The following is an 18,425-nucleotide window of genomic DNA, read 5'->3' as shown; positions in this document are numbered from 1 at the left end:
GTTATATTCTTGTACATAGGAGGCAGTATTATAATAGTTATATTCTTGCACATAGGAGCAGTATTATAGTAGTTAAATTCTTGTACATTTGAGCAGTATTATAGTAGTTATATTCTTGTACATAGGATCAGTATTATAGTAGTTATATTCTTGTATATAGGGGACAGTATTACAGTAGTTATATTATTGTACATAGGAGCAATATTATAGTAGTTATATTCTTGTACATAAGAGGCAGTATTATAGTAGTTATATTCTTGTACATAGGGGGAGTATTATAGTAGTTATATTCTTGTACATAGGAGCAGTATTATAGTAGTTATATTCTTGTGTATAGGAGCAGTATTATAGTAGTTATATTCTTGTACATAGGAGCAGTATTATAGTAGTTATATTCTTGTACATAGGAGGCAGTATTATAGTAGTTATATTCTTGTACATAGGAGGCAGTATTATAGTAGTTATATTCTTGTACATAGGAGGCAGTATTATAGTAGTTATATTCTTGTACATAGGAGCAGTATTATAGTTGTTAAAATCTTGTACATAGGAGAAGTATTATAGTAGTTATATTCTTGTACATAGGGGCAGTATAATAGTAGTTATATTCTTGTACATAGGAGGCAGTATTATAGTAGTTATATTCTTGTACATAGGAGCAGTATTATAGTAGTTATATCCTTTTACATAGGAGCAGTGTTATAGTAGTTATATTCTTGTATATAGGGGACAGTATTACAGTAGTTATATTATTGTACATAGGAGCAGTATTATAGTAGTTATATTTTTGTACATAGGAGGCAGTATTGTAGGAGTTATATACTTGTACATAGGAGCAGTATTATAGTAGTTATATTATTGTACATAGGAGCAGTATTATAGTAGTTATATTCTTGTATATAGGGGACAGTATTATAGTAGTTATATTCTTATACATAGGAGACAGTATTATAGTAGTTATACTCTTATACATAGGAGACAGTATTATAGTAGTTATATTACTGTACATAGGAGCAGTATCATATGAGTTATATTCTTGTACATAGGAGCAGTATTATAGCAGTTATATTCTTGTACATAGGAGCAGTATTATAGCAGTTATATTCTTGTACATAGGAGCAGTATTATAGTAGTTATATTCTTGTACATAGGAGCAGTATTATAGTAGTTATATTCTTGTACATAGGGAACAGTATTATAGTAGTTATATTCTTGTACATAGGAGCAGTATTATAGTAGTTATATTCTTGTTTATAGGGGACAGTATTATAGTAGTTATATTCTTATACATAGGAGACAGTATTATAGTAGTCTCTTTTAAGTTGTGGGTGGGGTTGGGGGGGTCTAATCTTACTTAGGAATAAACAGACTTATTATGTGACTTTATTGAAACCTCTAGAATGACTGATCAGTTGTGACTCCTCTGATTGGAGTGCAGGAGCATGTCTGCGGTGCCACAAATTATTTTGTTAGCGACGTTTAAGAAATTGGACTTTAATGTGTTTTCAGACTGATGTGTAAATGCCACTGGACGCAAGTTAAATTCACCTCATTTATCCTTTTATCAAAGTTCACGAGGGGGCAGGAGGGAAACGTGAGAGGCATTTAGCTTTTTTCCTAACTTCTTCCGACCTGTTCGAAGGCCACAGTCTAAGCTAATTTATCTCACCCCATAAACGTCTGGAGTGTTGCGGTACAATTACATATCACACCTTTCTTTTAGGAGGGAATAACATCTCATGTGAATGTATTAACCCTTTCTTGCAGATGCTCTTCCATAACTGAGGCTAGATGATGATGTTCACTTACAATACATTAAGGTCCATGCTTCCTTCATCCAGACCTTGCCTTTTATCTGGATATATCTCCAGCCTCACTCTTGGGATTATTTTCATTGTTTCTGTTGTTTTACTCTAGTCTTGGACACTTGGCCTTGTTCCTGACTACTCTCTTGTCTCACCCTTATTAAGACTGCTTTCCTGGCGATGATCCTTCATGACGTTCCAGACCACACTACTGCTGCATTAGTTCTGGCACTAGGTATTCTGTGGGAGGCAGCCTGACAAGTCCATGCTTCTTTGTGAGTGTTAAAGGGAAAGAACCAGAGATTCCTTAAGCTCTGAACCTTAGACTAGCTTAGAGGACATACAGTGTCCACCTTGAATTGATTAGTGACAAGTACTCATGAAACAAAGTCAATACAATAGTACTAAATGCCATCGAACACTTGGCAGGCTGCAATTCACATCACAGCCACTGAATGGCAGCATGTAGACACATATAGCATTAACATCTCCTGACAGAGTATCACAAAATCAATGCAGGTCATCTCCTGCCACATATCTTGGTATATGTTGAACCAGGATGAAAGTTAATGAAGGACATATCTGTGCATCTCTGATAAGAGACATTACAAGGGGTGGGCCATGCGTACCTTGCTCTTTGGCCAAGATTGGGGAGTTTCGGTCCATTGGGATCCAGGTGGAATCATAGGAAACATTATAACTGTCTGAGGCTCCCTCTGAGTATTGTTACTGTCACCTAGCTTTCCATGAAACAGATATTACTAAAGCAATCCACAAAGACTGTATATAATTTTGGCAAACACCAAATCAGTCTACCAAATGGTGCCAACCAGAGGAAATAGGACCATTCCTCCAAGTCCCAAGTTCCAGGACTCTCACACTCGGGATAATGAATCACAGAAACGTTGTTCTTTTCCATTTGTGGAGAGCAGCCGGTGGGTTCTCACTGAGGTTGACGGATGTGATAGTTTGACACGTTTCCTGCTCTGTCTTCTTTCATATTTTTAGGTTTTTTTTGGAGCCTTAATAAGGTAATCACGCCCTGTGAGCCGTTCATGGAGAAAATACCGTAGCAGCTTTGTCAATGCAGCCACCAGATGGACTGTGAATAATACCGTAGCATACAGGCTGAGTGGGAGGATGAATCCATTTAAGCACTAGAATGCTTTGAAAGGCTCGCGTGTTTTCTTCTCTAATTAATGCAAAACTTTTTTTTTTAATCATCATTTCTAATGGAAACAGCTACAGACTTCTTGTTTTCAAGAACAGCCACCGATCTCTCCAGTGACAATGGAACGTCACCGCCTTCAGCCTCAGTGACAGATACTAGTCTGGCCAGTGCTTTATACACATATAAAGTGATGAGCGGCATAGGCAATATTCCAATTTGCGATATTTAGTAAATTTTTGGGTGAATATTCACCATAAATTCGCAAATTCAAGAATTTGTGATCTCCAGTCATTATTTTCTTGATTGCAAAAATCGGCAATGTAATATATAATATTTGTGATCAACACTAAGGGGTAGTAAACTTTCCTATTGGTTGTTAGGGATGTTGCTAAGTGCCGATATTCGCGATAAATTCGCAATAAATTTGAGATTAATTAGCAATTAGAATATTTGCGATCAACACTATTTGCAAATACGAATATATAGCACTATATTCTAAATATTCGCAAATTCTCAAAGTGGCGATATTCGCGATAAAAATTAGCGATTCGAATATTCGTGCTCAACACTACACATATATACAATTGTGTCCTTCTTTTCCTGTCCTCCTTGTTGGACATGTTCTTATAGGTGTGTCTCTAGTTCTTCAAAACAATGGGATATTGTGATACTCTGTCACAAGATGTCTATGCTGTATGTAGCCACCCAGTGGTGATGATGGAAGTGCATCCTGTCAAGGGTGATACCTTGCCAAGGCATGTCTATCCTATATGTACCTTTGTGGCCACCCAGTGGTTCAGATGGGAATTGCAGCCTATCTAAAGTGATACTCTGTCACAAGATGTATATCCTGTATGTATCTGTGTCATCACCCAGTGGTTCTGATGGAGATTACAGCCTATCAAGAGTGATACTGTGTCATACGATGGTTATGACGCGTTATGTGCGTCAATCACATGAACCTTTGCATGTTTTGGGGACCATATTGCATGTTTTTTTTTTCTCATGGTCTGGGGGAATTGTGGTTACTAGGTTCCTTATTCACCTGAACCCCTTGAACTTTCTTTCTGAGGGTTCAACCTGATGGATTTCAAACCCCTAGTTTAAGGTTCATTCACATATCCACTTCACCTCCACTAATCATTTCAGTTGCTTCATCATAGGAATAGACTGATGGAAATGCCAAAGATGCCTCCTGACCCATCATTTTACTGGGGAAAATAGTGAAGCATGCTGCAAAGCAAATGTGCATGCACCCATTGATAGACAAGCGCGGGTCGTCATAAGCTTTGGCACGGGTTACCTACTTGTCTTGGCCTGTGAGGTCTTCTGAGGATGTGTAACAACTTCTGAAACAAGATGCCGGTTTTAGGAACTACTTACTGTATATTCTCCTTGAAATTGCAATTCTGGAATATACTTTAGTCTTAGAACTCCAGATTTTGCCGTTCCTCTGTTATTCCTCTCTCCATGCTTGTCATTGGTGTGTATGTTACTCCCATAGACATCTGCCTGCGTGTCTTGACTCCTGAATATAAAGGAATGCCCACATGATAGTTCACATGATAGCCCACATAATAATCCACATGATAGCCCACATAATAATCCACATGATAGCCCACATAATAATCCACATGATAGCCCACATAATAATCCACATGATAGTCCACAATAGTGCAGATAATGACGCACATGATAGTCCATATGATAGCCCACATAATAGTCCTCATGATAGTCCACATAATACTCCACATGATAGCCTACATAATAATCCACATGATAGTCCACAATAGTGTAGAAAATGGCGCACATAATAGCTCACAAAATAGCCCATATGATAGTCCATATGATAGTTCAGATGATAGTCCAGATAATAGTCCACATGATAGCCCACGATAGTCCAGATAATAGTTGACATGATAGTTCACATGATAGTCCAGATAATAGTCCACATGATAGCCCACATGACAGTCCAGATAATAGCCCACATGATAGTCTATATGATAGTTCAGAAAATAGTCCACATGATAGCCCACAATAGTCCAGATAATAGCCGACATGATAGTTCACATGACAGTCCAGATAATAGCCCACATGATAGTCCATATGATAGTTCAGATGATAGTCCAGATAATAGTCCACATGATAGCCCACGATAGTCCAGTTAATAGCCGACATGATAGTCCACATGATAGTCCAGATAATAGTCAACATTATAGTCCATATGATAGTTCAGATAATAGTCCAGATAATAGTCCACATGATAGCCCACGATAGTCCCGATACTAGCCCACATGATAGTCTATATGATAGTTCAGATGATAGTCCACATGATAGTCCATATGATAGCCCACAAAAGTCCAGATAATAGCCTACATGATAGTCCAGATAATAATCCACATGATAGTCTACATGATAGTCCACACTCAATGGATCTGTTCAGTATATGTCAGTATACTGCAAAAAATAGGTATGGAATATCACAGTCGTCCATGGTATTGCATACAAAGGTAGCACATGTTATAATGTGAATGGAGCCTAAGGGTTACACCTATGTGGATAAGTATGGAGCTGAGTTGAGTTTATCATTTGGCTCCACTCATGCCAGTATCACAGTGCGTTACCTGTAGTTTTATGTACTTGCTGCTCAGTAATCCCCCTAAGCACAACAAAGCTAGAAGTATATAAATGACAAAACCAGTTCTGCCGTCTCACTGAGCAAAAGGCCAGAATGATCCCTCGACAAAACCCAGAATGCTGCACCGGCCCCAGCAAAGCCGCCGGCTGCCTACAGTATACGCCGTGTGCTCTGGTTCACTGCAGCAGGCTAGACAAATCTCAACTCATTTAGCGACCGCTGGGAAATAAAATACAAAAAATATTTTGTAAGGATTCATGCTCGCCATCATTTCACATTGTAAATAAATTCCAGATACGTCACCAGCAGCCGAGCGCGTCACAGTACCTCCAGATACGTCACCGGCAGCCGAGCGTCACAGTACCTCCAGATACGTCACCGGCAGCCGAGCGTCACAGTACCTCCAGATACGTCACCGGCAGCCGAGCGTCACAGTACCTCCAGATACATCAACGGCAGCCGAGCGTCACAGTACCTCCAGATACGTCACCGGCAGCCGAGCGTCACAGTACCTCCAGATACGTCACCGGCAGCCGAGCGTCACAGTACCTCCAGATACATCACCGGCAGTCGAGCGTCACAGTACCTCCAGATACATCAACGGCAGCCGAGCGTCACAGTACCTCCAGATACATCAACGGCAGCCGAGCGTCACATTACCTCCAGATACATCAACGGCAGCCGAGCGTCACATTACCTCCAGATACATCAACGGCAGCCGAGCGTCACAGTACCTCCAGATACGTCACTGGCAGCCGAGCGTTACAGTACCTCCAGATACATCACCGGCAGCCGAGTGTCACAGTACCTCCAGATACATCAACGGCAGCCGAGCGTCACAGTACCTCCAGATACGTCACCGGCAGCCGAGCGTCACAGTACCTCCAGATACGTCACCGGCAGCCGAGCGTCACAGTACCTCCAGATACATCAACGGCAGCCGAGCGTCACAGTACCTCCAGATACATCAACGGCAGCTGAGCGTCACAGTACCTCCAGATACGACATTAGCAGCCGAGCGTCACAGTACCTTCAGATACGTCACCAGCAGCCGAGCGCGTCACAGTACCTCCAGATACGTCACCGGCAGCCGAGCGTCACAGTACTTCCAGATACATCAACGGCAGCCGAGCGCGTCACAGTACCTCCAGATACGTCACCGGCAGCCGAGCGTCACAGTACCTCAAGATACATCAACGGCAGCCGAGCGTCACAGTACCTCCAGATACATCAACGGCAGCCGAGCGTCACAGTACCTCCAGATACATCAACGGCAGCCGAGCGTCACAGTACCTCCAGATACATCAATGGCAGCCAAGCGTCACAGTACCTCCAGATACGTCATCGGCAGCCGAGTGTCACAGTACCTCCAGATACGTCACCAGCAGCCGAGCGTGTCATAGTACCTCCAGATACGACATTAGCAGCCGAGCGTCACAGTACCTCCAGATACGTCACCAGCAGCCGAACGCGTCACAGTACCTCCAGATACGTCACCGGCAGCCGAGCGTCACAGTACCTCCAGATACGTCACTGGCAGCCGAGCGTCACAGTACCTCGAGATACATCAACGGCAGCCGAGCGCGTCACAGTACCTCCAGATACGTCACCGGCAGCCGAGCGTCACAGTACCTCCAGATACGTCACCGGCAGCCGAGCGTCACAGTACCTCCAGATACGTCACCAGCAGCCGAGCGTCACAGTACCTTCAGATACGTCACCGGCAGCCGAGCGTCACAGTACCTCCAGATACGTCACCGGCAGCCGAGCGTCACAGTACCTCCAGATACATCAACGGCAGCCGAGCGTCACAGTACCTCCAGATACGTCACTGGCAGCCGAGCGTCACAGTACCTCCAAATACATCAACGGCAGCCGAGCATCACAGTACCTCCAGATACATCAACGGCAGCCGAGCGTCACAGTACCTCCAGATACGACATCGGCAGCCGAGCGTCACAGTACCTCCAGATACTTCACCGACAGCCGAGCGTCACAGTACCTCCAGATACGTCACCGGCAGCTGAGCGTCACAGTACCTCCAGATACATCAACGGCAGCCGAGCGTCACAGTACCTCCAGATACATCAACGGCAGCCGAGCGTCACAGTACCTCGAGATACATCAACGGCAGTCGAGCGTCACAGTACCTCCAGATACGACATCGGCAGCCGAGCGTCACAGTACCTCCAGATACATCAACGGCAGCCGAGCATCACAGTACCTCCAGATACGTCACCGGCAGCGGAGCGTCACAGTACCTCCAGATACGTCACCGGCAGCCGAGCATCACAGTACCTCCAGATACATCAACGGCAGCTGAGCATCACATTACCTCCAGATAAGTCACCGGCAACTGAGCGTCACAGTACCTCCAGATACATCAACGGCAGCCGAGCGTCACAGTACCTCGAGATACATCAACGTCAGTCGAGCGTCACAGTACCTCCAGATACGACATCGGCAGCCGAGCGTCACAGTACCTCCAGATACATCAACGGCAGCCGAGCGTCACAGTACCTCCAGATACGTCATCGGCAGCTGAGCGTCACAGTACCTCCAGATACGTCACCGGCAGCCGAGCGTCACAGTACCTCCAGATACGTCACCGGCAGCCGAGCGTCACATTACCTCCAGATACATCAACGGCAGCTGAGCGTCACAGTACCTCCAGATACGTCACCGGCAGCCGAGCGTCACAGTACCTCCAGATACATCAACGGCAGCCGAGCGTCACAGTACCTCCAGATACGTCACCGGCAGCTGAGCGTCACAGTTCCTCCAGATACGTCACCGGCAGCCGAGCGTCACAGTACCTCCAGATACGTCACCGGCAGCTGAGCGTCACAGTACCTCCAGATACGTCACCGGCAGCCGAGCGTCACAGTACCTCCAGATACGTCACCGGCAGCTGAGCGTCACAGTACCTCCAGATACGTCATCAGCAGCCGAGCGTCACAGTACCTCCAGATACATCAACGACAGCTGAGCATCACATTACCTCCAGATAAGTCACCGGCAGCCGAGCGTCACAGTACCTCCAGATACGTCACCGGCAGCCGAGCGTCAAAGTACCTCCAGATACATCAACGGCAGCCGAGCGTCACAGTACCTCCAGATACGACATCAGCAGCCGAGCGTCACAGTACCTCGAGATACAACATCAGCAGCCGAGCGTCACAGTACCTCCAGATACATCACAGGCAGCCGAGCGTCACAGTACCTCCAGAAATGACACGGCAACAGAGTGCGTCACAGTCACAAGAAAAGGCTTTAACCACTGCATTTATTGGCACCCCTAGAACAGGTGAGAGGGCCCCCATAGCAAAAACTCGAATTGTGCCCCCTCCTGGAGCAGGTAAGTACTGCCTCACCTCAAATACCTGGCGATAGAAGGTTGGTCCATGTTTGCCCCTTATTATTTCTAAAAAATCCTTCATTTAATGATACATTTTAAAAGGAATCATTTGCATGAATAGCAGATGGTTCTTGTGGGCTGTCATGTGGACATTCTTAAATGGTGCAGTGCTAGAAAGCAGATTGGGTTAAAGATTGCAATTTCTTGTGAAATAAATCAAAACAATATTACAAATCCCTTGACAGGCTGCAATTCACATCCCAACCACTGGGAGGCTGCACATAGACACATTTTAAATAGACATCTGTTGACAGAGTATCGCAAAATCATATTTTATAAAATAAAAATAAATAAATAAATTGGTCATCTCATTCCTTACATGAACAGAAAAGATGAGAAAATAAAAAATGGAGACTGCATGTCCAAACTTGTGGAATTTTAATCTAGATGCATCTGAATTAAAATTCCACAAGTTTGGATGTGCTGTCTTTGTTTTTTGTTTTTTTTCATCTTTTCTGTTCATACTATATTTTTTGGGGAGGAATTTATTACCCCCCTGGGAGATGAGCACCCGCTGCATTTATACCAAGGAGCGCTGTTCATCCTCGATTATTGTAACTCATTCCATACATCTCAGGATATGTTGAGCCAAGAGAAAAGTTAAGAAAGGACACATCAGTACAGGGATTTAACGGGATCTGTATGGCAGTACTATATACAAAGCTGACAGAAGTGCAGGAGGAGACTAAACTTGAAGCTCCTGGGTCCCAGTGTAAAACTTGTAACAGGGTCCCCACCTACAGTACCACGTGCCATTTATACTAGTGTCTTCTTATACGGCAGAGGGGCCCCCATCAGGGCCCACATGCATCTGTTACTTCTGCATGACCTACAACTATGCCCCTGTGTTCCTTGTGCCTTTGAATGGGAAGCAGCTGGGAACACCTATAAATGTTCAGATGTAGCAGAGCTGAATTATTAGTGACCAATTCAAAGTGATAATGCCAAGGGTTTCACCTGCTGCCCTATGGAAAAGCACTGACAACACATTGTAAAATCAGGTGACAACCGTTGCACGTATGACTAGGGATGAGTGAACCCGTGGAAGTTTGGGTTCACCGGGTTCGTCCAAACTTTAGGTCAAATCTCGAGTTCGGGACCCAGACTTGACCCGAACTTGAACCCGCACCCGGACCCCATAAAATTTAATAGGGACCTTAACTTCACTTTATTATTTACCATTATAACATGGTTATAGCGGAAAATAATAGCATTCCTAAGACAGAATGCAAAGAAAAAAAGGGCAATTGAGGGCTTAAAAATATTTAAAACAACTTACCTGATCCACTTGATCGCGCAGCCGGTATCTGCTTCTTTCTTCTTTCTGCAGGACCTGCAAAAGGACCTGCGATGATGTCACCGCACTCACCACGTGGTGAGCGCGGTGACGTCACCGCAGGTCCTTCTATCTTCATTCAACAGGATCTGTGATGATGTCACCGCGCTCACCAAGCGGTTAGCGCGATGACGTCAATGGAGGTCCTTTTGCAGGTGCTGCAGAAAGAAGAGGATACCGGCTGCGCAATCAAGTGGATGAGGTGAGTTTTTTTATTTATTATTTTTAACCCCTCAATGGCCATATTATTTAGAATTCTGTCTTAAGAATGCTATTATTTTCCATTATAACCATGTTATAATAAAAAATAATAAAATCACCCGAACGCCGAACCCCAACTTCAGTGAAAAAGTCCGGTTTCGGGTCCGGGTACCCGAATTTACAAAGTTTGGTACAAACCCGAACTTGGCAGTTCGGGTTCGCTCAACCCTACGTATGACCTTAACTCGCTACATGTGTGATCTCCAGAGCTGTCCTCTTGCCTGAAGCCTTAATATACTGAGGTCTAGTTGTGCCTTTACACGCTGCTTGCCTTATAACTCAGCAGATTTCACATGCAGGGTTCTTGGAAAGCTGAGTGGCTTTTATTGTGGGGGGCTGTAATAGAGGCCATATTGTTTTTTACCAAACTTTTCTGTAGATTGACCAGTTTTTCTGCAGCCCAGAATCATTGATTTAACTCCTGGTTACATATCATTGTGCTGTCTGCCGCTTCATAGAGATTTTGTCCCAGTCTCTGGTGCGCTGCCATTACCTAGATCCGTACTGTATATGAGAACTGGAATGGAATATATTGTCATGCAATTCCTTATGTTTTCACTTTTATCTGACTTGAAGAGCATGAAATGTGGCTTAACAGAGCAGCATTAGAATCAGGTCACACTGTGCAGATAATTGGCTTCAGCAATGGAATATTCTGCTCGGCTTGGTCTCTGAATGTGATGTTTATCCACAGAGCTTACCTGCAATGACTCCAAACAGAAGAAGAAAGACTAAGGATAAGTCACAATTACAAGGGCTACCACTAAACGGATGAGCTTTGCATAGACAGGAGCCCCCATTCATACTAGAATGCTGAGAGCCCCCCATACATCCCATACATCAAGTGCTTCTAAATATATCAATTTTGCCTTTTTCTTTCTTAGAGACCAAGAAAGCAGTGATATAGCGGGTGAGTCTGAACAATGTTTAGCTGCACAATTATAAAACTCCCTTGGCCTCCATTAAACATATATACTTCTTGTGTGTGCTGTGTACAGAATCTACAGTGTATTCCTATGAGATGCAGCTTCATACTATTCTCCCTGACTCAGTATATATATATATATATATATATATACACTCACCTAAAGAATTATTAGGAACACCATACTAATACGGTGTTGGACGCCCTTTTGCCTTCAGAACTGCCTTAATTCTACGTGGCATTGATTCAACAAGGTGCTGATAGCATTCTTTAGAAATGTTGGCCCATATTGATAGGATAGCATCTTGCAGTTGATGGAGATTTGAGGGATGCACATCCAGGGCACGAAGCTCCCGTTCCACCACATCCCAAAGATGCTCTATTGGGTTGAGATCTGGTGACTGTGGGGCCATTTGAGTACAGTGAACTCATTGTCCTGTTCAAGAAACCAATTTGAAATGATTTGAGCTTTGTGACATGGTGCATTATCCTGCTGGAAGTAGCCATCAGAGGATGGGTACATGGTGGCCATGAAGGGATGGACATGGTCAGAAACAATGCTCAGGTAGCCCGTGGCATTTAAACGATGGCCAATTGGCACTAAGTGTGCCCAGAAAACATCCCCCACACCATTACACCACCACCACCAGCCTGCACAGTGGTAACAAGGCATGATGGATACATGTTCTCATTCTGTTTACGCCAAATTCAGACTCTACCATTTGAATATCTCAACAGAAATCGAGACTCATCAGACCAGGCAACATTTTTCCAGTCTTCAACAGTCCAATTTTGGTGAACTCGTGCAAATTGTAGCCTGTTTTTCCTATTTGTAGTGGAGATGAGTGGTACCCGGTGGGGTCTTCTGCTGTTGTAGCCCACCTTTCTTTCCCATTCTGACATTCAGTTTGGAGTTCAGGAGATTGTATTGACCAGGACCACAACCCTACATGCATTGAAGCAACTGCCATGTGATTGGTTGACCAGATAATCGCATTAATGAGAAATAGAACAGGTGTTCCTAATAATTCTTTAGGTGAGTGTATATAGTGATGAAAGACGGACAGCACTGCAAGTAAAACAAGTAAAAAGCAATGGTGTTTATTCACATGGGTTAATAAACACCATTGCTTTTTACTTGGAGTGCTGTCCGTCTTTCATCACTATATGTATGGGGTAAGCTGCTACATCCCTGGACCTAGCACCCAAACTGCTTTTTTACGGTGCCGCCATCATTTTCTTCTCTTTCTATATATATATATATATATATATAAACCGTGATTTATTCAGCCACAGTGGCACAGTGAAGCAACGTTTCGGCTTCTTGAACACAGAGCCTGTTCGAGCCAAGACGTTGCCTCACTGTGCCACTATGGCTGAATAAATCACAGTTTTCTATTGGAAGTGCTGTCCGTTTCCTTTTTTTGGGTAAGAAGTTACACCCTGGGACATAGCACCCGTGACTACCATTGTGAATTGGTGCTGCCATATATTTTCTTTTTATATATATATATATACATATATATATATATATATATATATAGAGAGAGAGAGAGAGAGAGAGAGAGAAGAAAAGAAAAAAAGCAGCACACATTAAACGCAAGTCCTTATGGGGGTCTGTGACCAAGGTCCCAAGTACATATAGAAGAAAAAAAGGCAGCACTCCAAATTAGTGAAAAAAAGTGGACGGTTTATTCACCCATCCAGCAGCAATGTTTCAGCTCTCTCATTGGAGCCTTTGTCTAGCTGAGTAACATGCGCATAGTGACATACATAAATAGTGCAAACAATTTCATAATCGCAAATCAATGATTAAACAATAAAGTGAAAGTGCATCAAGAATATAACAATATTAAAAGTACAATTCATCTATTATCATCCTTATATCTAAATTGATTGTGAACATCGTCATATAAAGTGTATAACGTGATCCGTACAGTGGAAAAATCAATAAACATACATGATTGCCAATCAATGTATAAAGTGTGCACAGAGTATAACAATCACAAATTTATTAAAACCTTAAAAAACTTTGGATGGGTCACGTTGAGTCATGGAGACATAGTGGAGTCTGCTGGCGTCCGGAAGGGCGGTCTGCGCCTGCGCCGCTCCATGTGCTCTCGCGAGACACGTCGCGATATAGGAGAATATGGGAACCACAATAAAGATGGCCGCTATCTATCTTTCTAGCAGGGCGCATGCTCATGCCCATACAGGCCGGCAAGTTCCCTATACAGAATTACAAAGCTCCGCAGTTTTCAGCAGACAAAAGCTGATCCACAAACGGAAGATCGGCGGGTAACCACCAGTCTCCGTGCCGGAATGTCTGTATCAGGGGGGCATCGCGTAGTGTCAGACCACATACACCTCCCTGTCCAGACCTGTCAACATGTCCGCTCCATGTCAAAATCCCACCGCACTAGGGATGGGGATCAGGGTATCACAGTGATGTGGGGGGAGTCACGGATAGACTGCATCGGAGCATTACATAATATAATATAGTGTATAACTAATGGACAAACCAACCCGTCAGGAGTCAGTGTCACTCAAGTCCCATTAGGGGCTAGAGAGGCATCGAGTCACAGACAGGGATCGTCACTATTCATGAATTCCAATAAAGTGGTATCCCAACAAAATTGACTATTTTATAACATATATTAATGGATCGCCTGCATAGTTCCTCCAGTCTTCACCGAACGTGACCATTCATGACAATAGAGTCAAAATTGTTGTCCTACAAAAAAAGGGGACACAGTTAGACATATAGCACATGTTGTTTTCCCTACAGAGGATACAAGTGAAGAGCACATACATAACTGGTGACTAAATGACCCTGAATTCTACATTTAGACCCTGTGGCTTCAGAGTCCCTAACGTATAAATCCCCAAAAGTTATCTTCTCTTTAATAATTTGGTCCTGTCACCACCTCGTCTCAGAAGAGGTATCTGTTCCAAAATTCTAAACCGTAAATCCCTTTCAGAATGTTTAGCCTCAGTGAAATGTTTTGATACGGAAAGATCCAATTTTTAGTTTCCTAATGGAATACCTGTGTTGACTGAGTCGGGTTTTTACGTCCCAAGTAGTTTCACCTATATATAGGAGATGACAAGGGCAAATCAACAAATAAATAACATGGGACGAGTCACATTTAATTTTAATCATTTGACCAGAAAGCGGGTGAACAAATGAATCGCCCCGTAACATCAGATTACAATTTACACGGTTATAGCATGGGAAACACCCCTTGCGGGTGGACCCAAAGTATGTCTCGCAGGTTTCCCTAGATGAGCCTATGTCAGACTTGACCAGTCTGTCACCCAGATTTCGACTTCTCCGGTATAAACATAAAGGCAAAGATTTAAATTCTTCAACATTCTCAAAATTACTTGTCAGTATTTTCCAGAGCTTTTTAAAAATTAGCTGAAATGTTATCACTATTGGTGCTAAACTCTGCCTTAGAGCGTATGGTATCACCTAATCCCTCCCTAATGTCCTATTTGGTGAGGGGCTTAATTCTGCCTAGATGTTCTTGGATCAGTTTTTTGGGGTATCCACGTGTCCGGAATTTGGACCCCATTTCTTGCAGCCTAATGTGTAGACATTAGTGGGATCTTGCACAATTTTCTTGACTCTGAGCAATTGGCTAAATGGAAGTGACCTGATCATGGGTCTAGGGAGGTGACTCTCAAAGCGTAATAAAGTGTTTCTGTCTGTGGGTTTCACATACAAATCAGTGACTAGCCTATCATTGCAAATGCTGACCTGAGTGTCCAAAAACTGTATAGTTCCCTCAGAATGCGTCAAAGTATATTTGACACTGGGGTCAATGGTATTCAAAAAGAGGTGAAACGCCATGAGGTCCTCTGTGGCGCCGACCCAAATCAGGAAAATGTCGTCGATGTACCGCCACCATCCCAGCACATGGCTGAAGTGGTGGCTCACATAGACGACAGACTCCTCAAGATGTGACATGTAAAGATTTGCGTAGGTCGGCACCACATTGGACCCCATCGCAGTCCCCCGCAATTGCAGAAAGAAATCATCTTGAAACAGAAAATAATTGCGAGTGAGGATAAACCTCAACAAAGCAATCAAAAATTGTTGACAGTCAGTACTATAGTGTGTCTTCTTTAAAATTTCTTGAATAACCCGTATTCCCAATTCTTGCTCTATGGAAGTGTATAAGCTTACCACATCGAAGGAAGCCAATAGCGACCCTCTAGGAATACATACATTGTCAATCTTAGTCAAAAAATCATTGGTGTCTCTAATGTAGGATCTAGCTCACATGGCAAATGGATGCAAAATGTTATCTAAAAAGATAGCCACCTTGCAAAACAATGAGTCTCTACCCTAGACAATTGGACGTCCTGGAGGGGAGGTTAGTGACTTGTGTATCTTTGGTAAGGTGTACAGGATGGGTGTAACTGGTTTATCACAATATAAGAAGGTAAAAATATTATCATCAATAATGCCCTTATCCCGCCGATCTTCCGTTTTTGGATCAGCTTTTGTCTGCTGAAAACTGCGGAGCTTTGGACACTTTAAGTGTGTCTTTGTAATTCAGTATAGGGAACTTGTCGGCCTGTATGGGCATGAGCATGCGCCCTGCTAGAAAGATAGATAGCAGCCATCTTTATTGTGGTTCCCATATTCTCCTATATCGCGACGTGTCTCGCGAGAGCACATGGAGCGGCGCAGGCGCAGACCGCCCATCCGGACGCCAGCAGACTCCACTATGTCTCCATGACTCAACGTGACCCATCCAAAGTTTTTTAAGGTTTTAATCAATTTGTGATTGTTATACACTGTGCACGCTTTATACATTGATTGGCAATCATGTATGTTTATAGATTTTTCCACTGTACGGATCACGTTATACACTTTATATGACGATGTTCACAATCAATTTAGATATAATCATGATGATAGATAAATTGTAATTTTAATATTGCTATATTCTTGATGCACTTGCACTTTATTGTTTAATCATTGATTTGCGATTATGAAATTGTTTGCACTATTTATGTATGTTGATCTGCACATGTTACTCAGCTGGACAAAGGCTCCGATGAGAGAGCTGAAACATTGCTGCTGGATGGGTGAATAAACCGTCCACTTTTTTTCACTAATTTGAAGTGCTGCCTTTTTTTCTTTTATATATATATATATATATATATATATATATATAGTAGTCTGTATGCAGACTCTCCAGTGTATCCTGTGAGATGTAGCGTCACAGTACTCCCCCCTGACTCTTCTCTTCTATTACAAACAGTATGCAGGGGATATACAGGTCCTTCTCAAAAAATTAGCATATTGTGATAAAGTTCATTATTTTCTGTAATGTACTGATAAACATTAGACTTTCATATATTTTAGATTCATTACACACAACTGAAGTAGTTCAAGCCTTTTATTGTTTTAATATTGATGATTTTGGCTACAGCTCATGAAAACCCAAAATTCCTATCTCAAAAAATTTGCATATTTCATCCGACCAATAAAAGAAAAGTGTTTTTAATACAAAAAAAGTCAACCTTCAAATAATGATGTTCAGTTCTGCACTCAATACTTGGTCGGGAATCCTTTTGCAGAAATGACTGCTTCAATGCGGCGTGGCATGGAGGCAATCAGCCTGTGGCACTGCGGAGGTGTTATGGAGGCCCAGGAGGCTTCAATGCGGCGTGGCATGGAGGCAATCAGCCTGTGGCACTGCTGAGGTGTTATGGAGGCCCAGGAGGCTTCAATAGCGGCCTTAAGCTCATCCAGAGTGTTGGGTCTTGCGTCTCTCAACTTTCTCTTCCCAATATCCCACAGATTCTCTATGGGGTTCAGGTCAGGAGAGTTGGCAGGCCAATTGAGCACAGTAATACCATGGTCAGTAAACCATTTACCAGTGGTGTTGGCACTGTGAGCAGGTGCCAGGTCGTGCTGAAAAATGAAATCTTCATCTCCATAAAGCTTTTCAGCAGATGGAAGCATGAAGTGCTCCAAAATCTCCTGATAGCGGCTGCATTGACCCTGCCCTTGATAAAACACAGTGGACCAACACCAGCAGCTGACATGGCACCCCAGACCATCACTGACTGTGGGTACTTGACACTGGACTTCAGGCATTTTGGCATTTCCCTCTCCCCAGTCTTCCTCCAGACTCTGGCACCTTGATTTCCGAATGACATGCAAAATTTGCTTTCATCCGAAAAAAGTACTTTGGACCACTGAGCAACAGTCCAGTGCCGCTTCTCTGTAGCCCAGGTCAGGCGCTTCTGCCGCTGTTTCTGGTTCAAAAGTGGCTTGACCTGGGGAATGCGGCACCTGTAGCCCATTTCCTGCACACGCCTGTACACAGGGGCTCTGGATGTTTCTACTCCAGACTCAGTCCACTGCTTCCGCAGGTCCCCCAAGGTCTGGAATCGGTCCTTCTCCACAATCTTCCTCAGGGTCCGGTCACCTCTTCTCGTTGTGCAGCGTTTTCTGCCACACTTTTTCCTTCCCACAGACTTCCCACTGAGGTGCCTTGATACAGCGCTCTGGGAACAGCCTATTCATTCAGACATGTCTTTCTGTGTCTTACCCTCTTGCTTGAGGGTGTCAATGATGGCCTTCTGGACAGCAGTCAGGGCGGCAGTCTTACCCATGATTGCAGTTTTGAGTAATGAACCAGGCTGGGAGTTTTTAAAAGCCTCAGGAATCTTTTGCAGGTGTTTCGAGTTAATTAGTTGATTCAGATGATTAGATTAATAGCTCGTTTAGAGAACCTTTTCATGATATGCTAATTTTTTTAGATAGGAATTTTGGGTTTTCATGAGCTGTGGCCAAAATCATCAATATTAAAACAATAAAAGGCTTGAACTACTTCAGTTGGTG

General features: G+C 43.4%; 1 protein-coding gene across 1 annotated transcript; it reads left to right on the top strand.

Moving 5' to 3' along the window:
* Nucleotides 1–2,624: 2,624 nt before the first annotated feature.
* On the top strand, nt 2,625–7,937 carry LOC122931818 (hyphal wall protein 2-like). Its single transcript, XM_044285874.1, has 2 exons — nt 2,625–2,740; nt 5,909–7,937. Exons 1-2 carry the CDS (start codon nt 2,625–2,627, stop codon nt 7,935–7,937), a joined length of 2,145 nt encoding a protein of 714 aa, XP_044141809.1.
* The last annotated feature ends 10,488 nt before the right edge of the window (nt 7,938–18,425 follow it).

Source organism: Bufo gargarizans, chromosome 3, assembly GCF_014858855.1.
Source record: "Bufo gargarizans isolate SCDJY-AF-19 chromosome 3, ASM1485885v1, whole genome shotgun sequence".
In the NCBI taxonomy this organism is placed as follows: domain Eukaryota; kingdom Metazoa; phylum Chordata; class Amphibia; order Anura; family Bufonidae; genus Bufo; species Bufo gargarizans.
Note: the sequence above shows the minus strand (reverse complement) of the source record. Positions and strands in the feature narration are given on the sequence as shown.

Coding starts and splice junctions, on each gene's coding strand:
- LOC122931818 (XM_044285874.1), top strand. CDS start 2,625: ATGGTGCCAACCAGAGGAAATAGGACCATTCCTCCAAGTCCCAAGTTC. Junction 2,741..5,908: donor CCATTTGTGGAGAGCAGCCG/GTGGGTTCTCAC, acceptor AATAAATTCCAG/ATACGTCACCAGCAGCCGAG.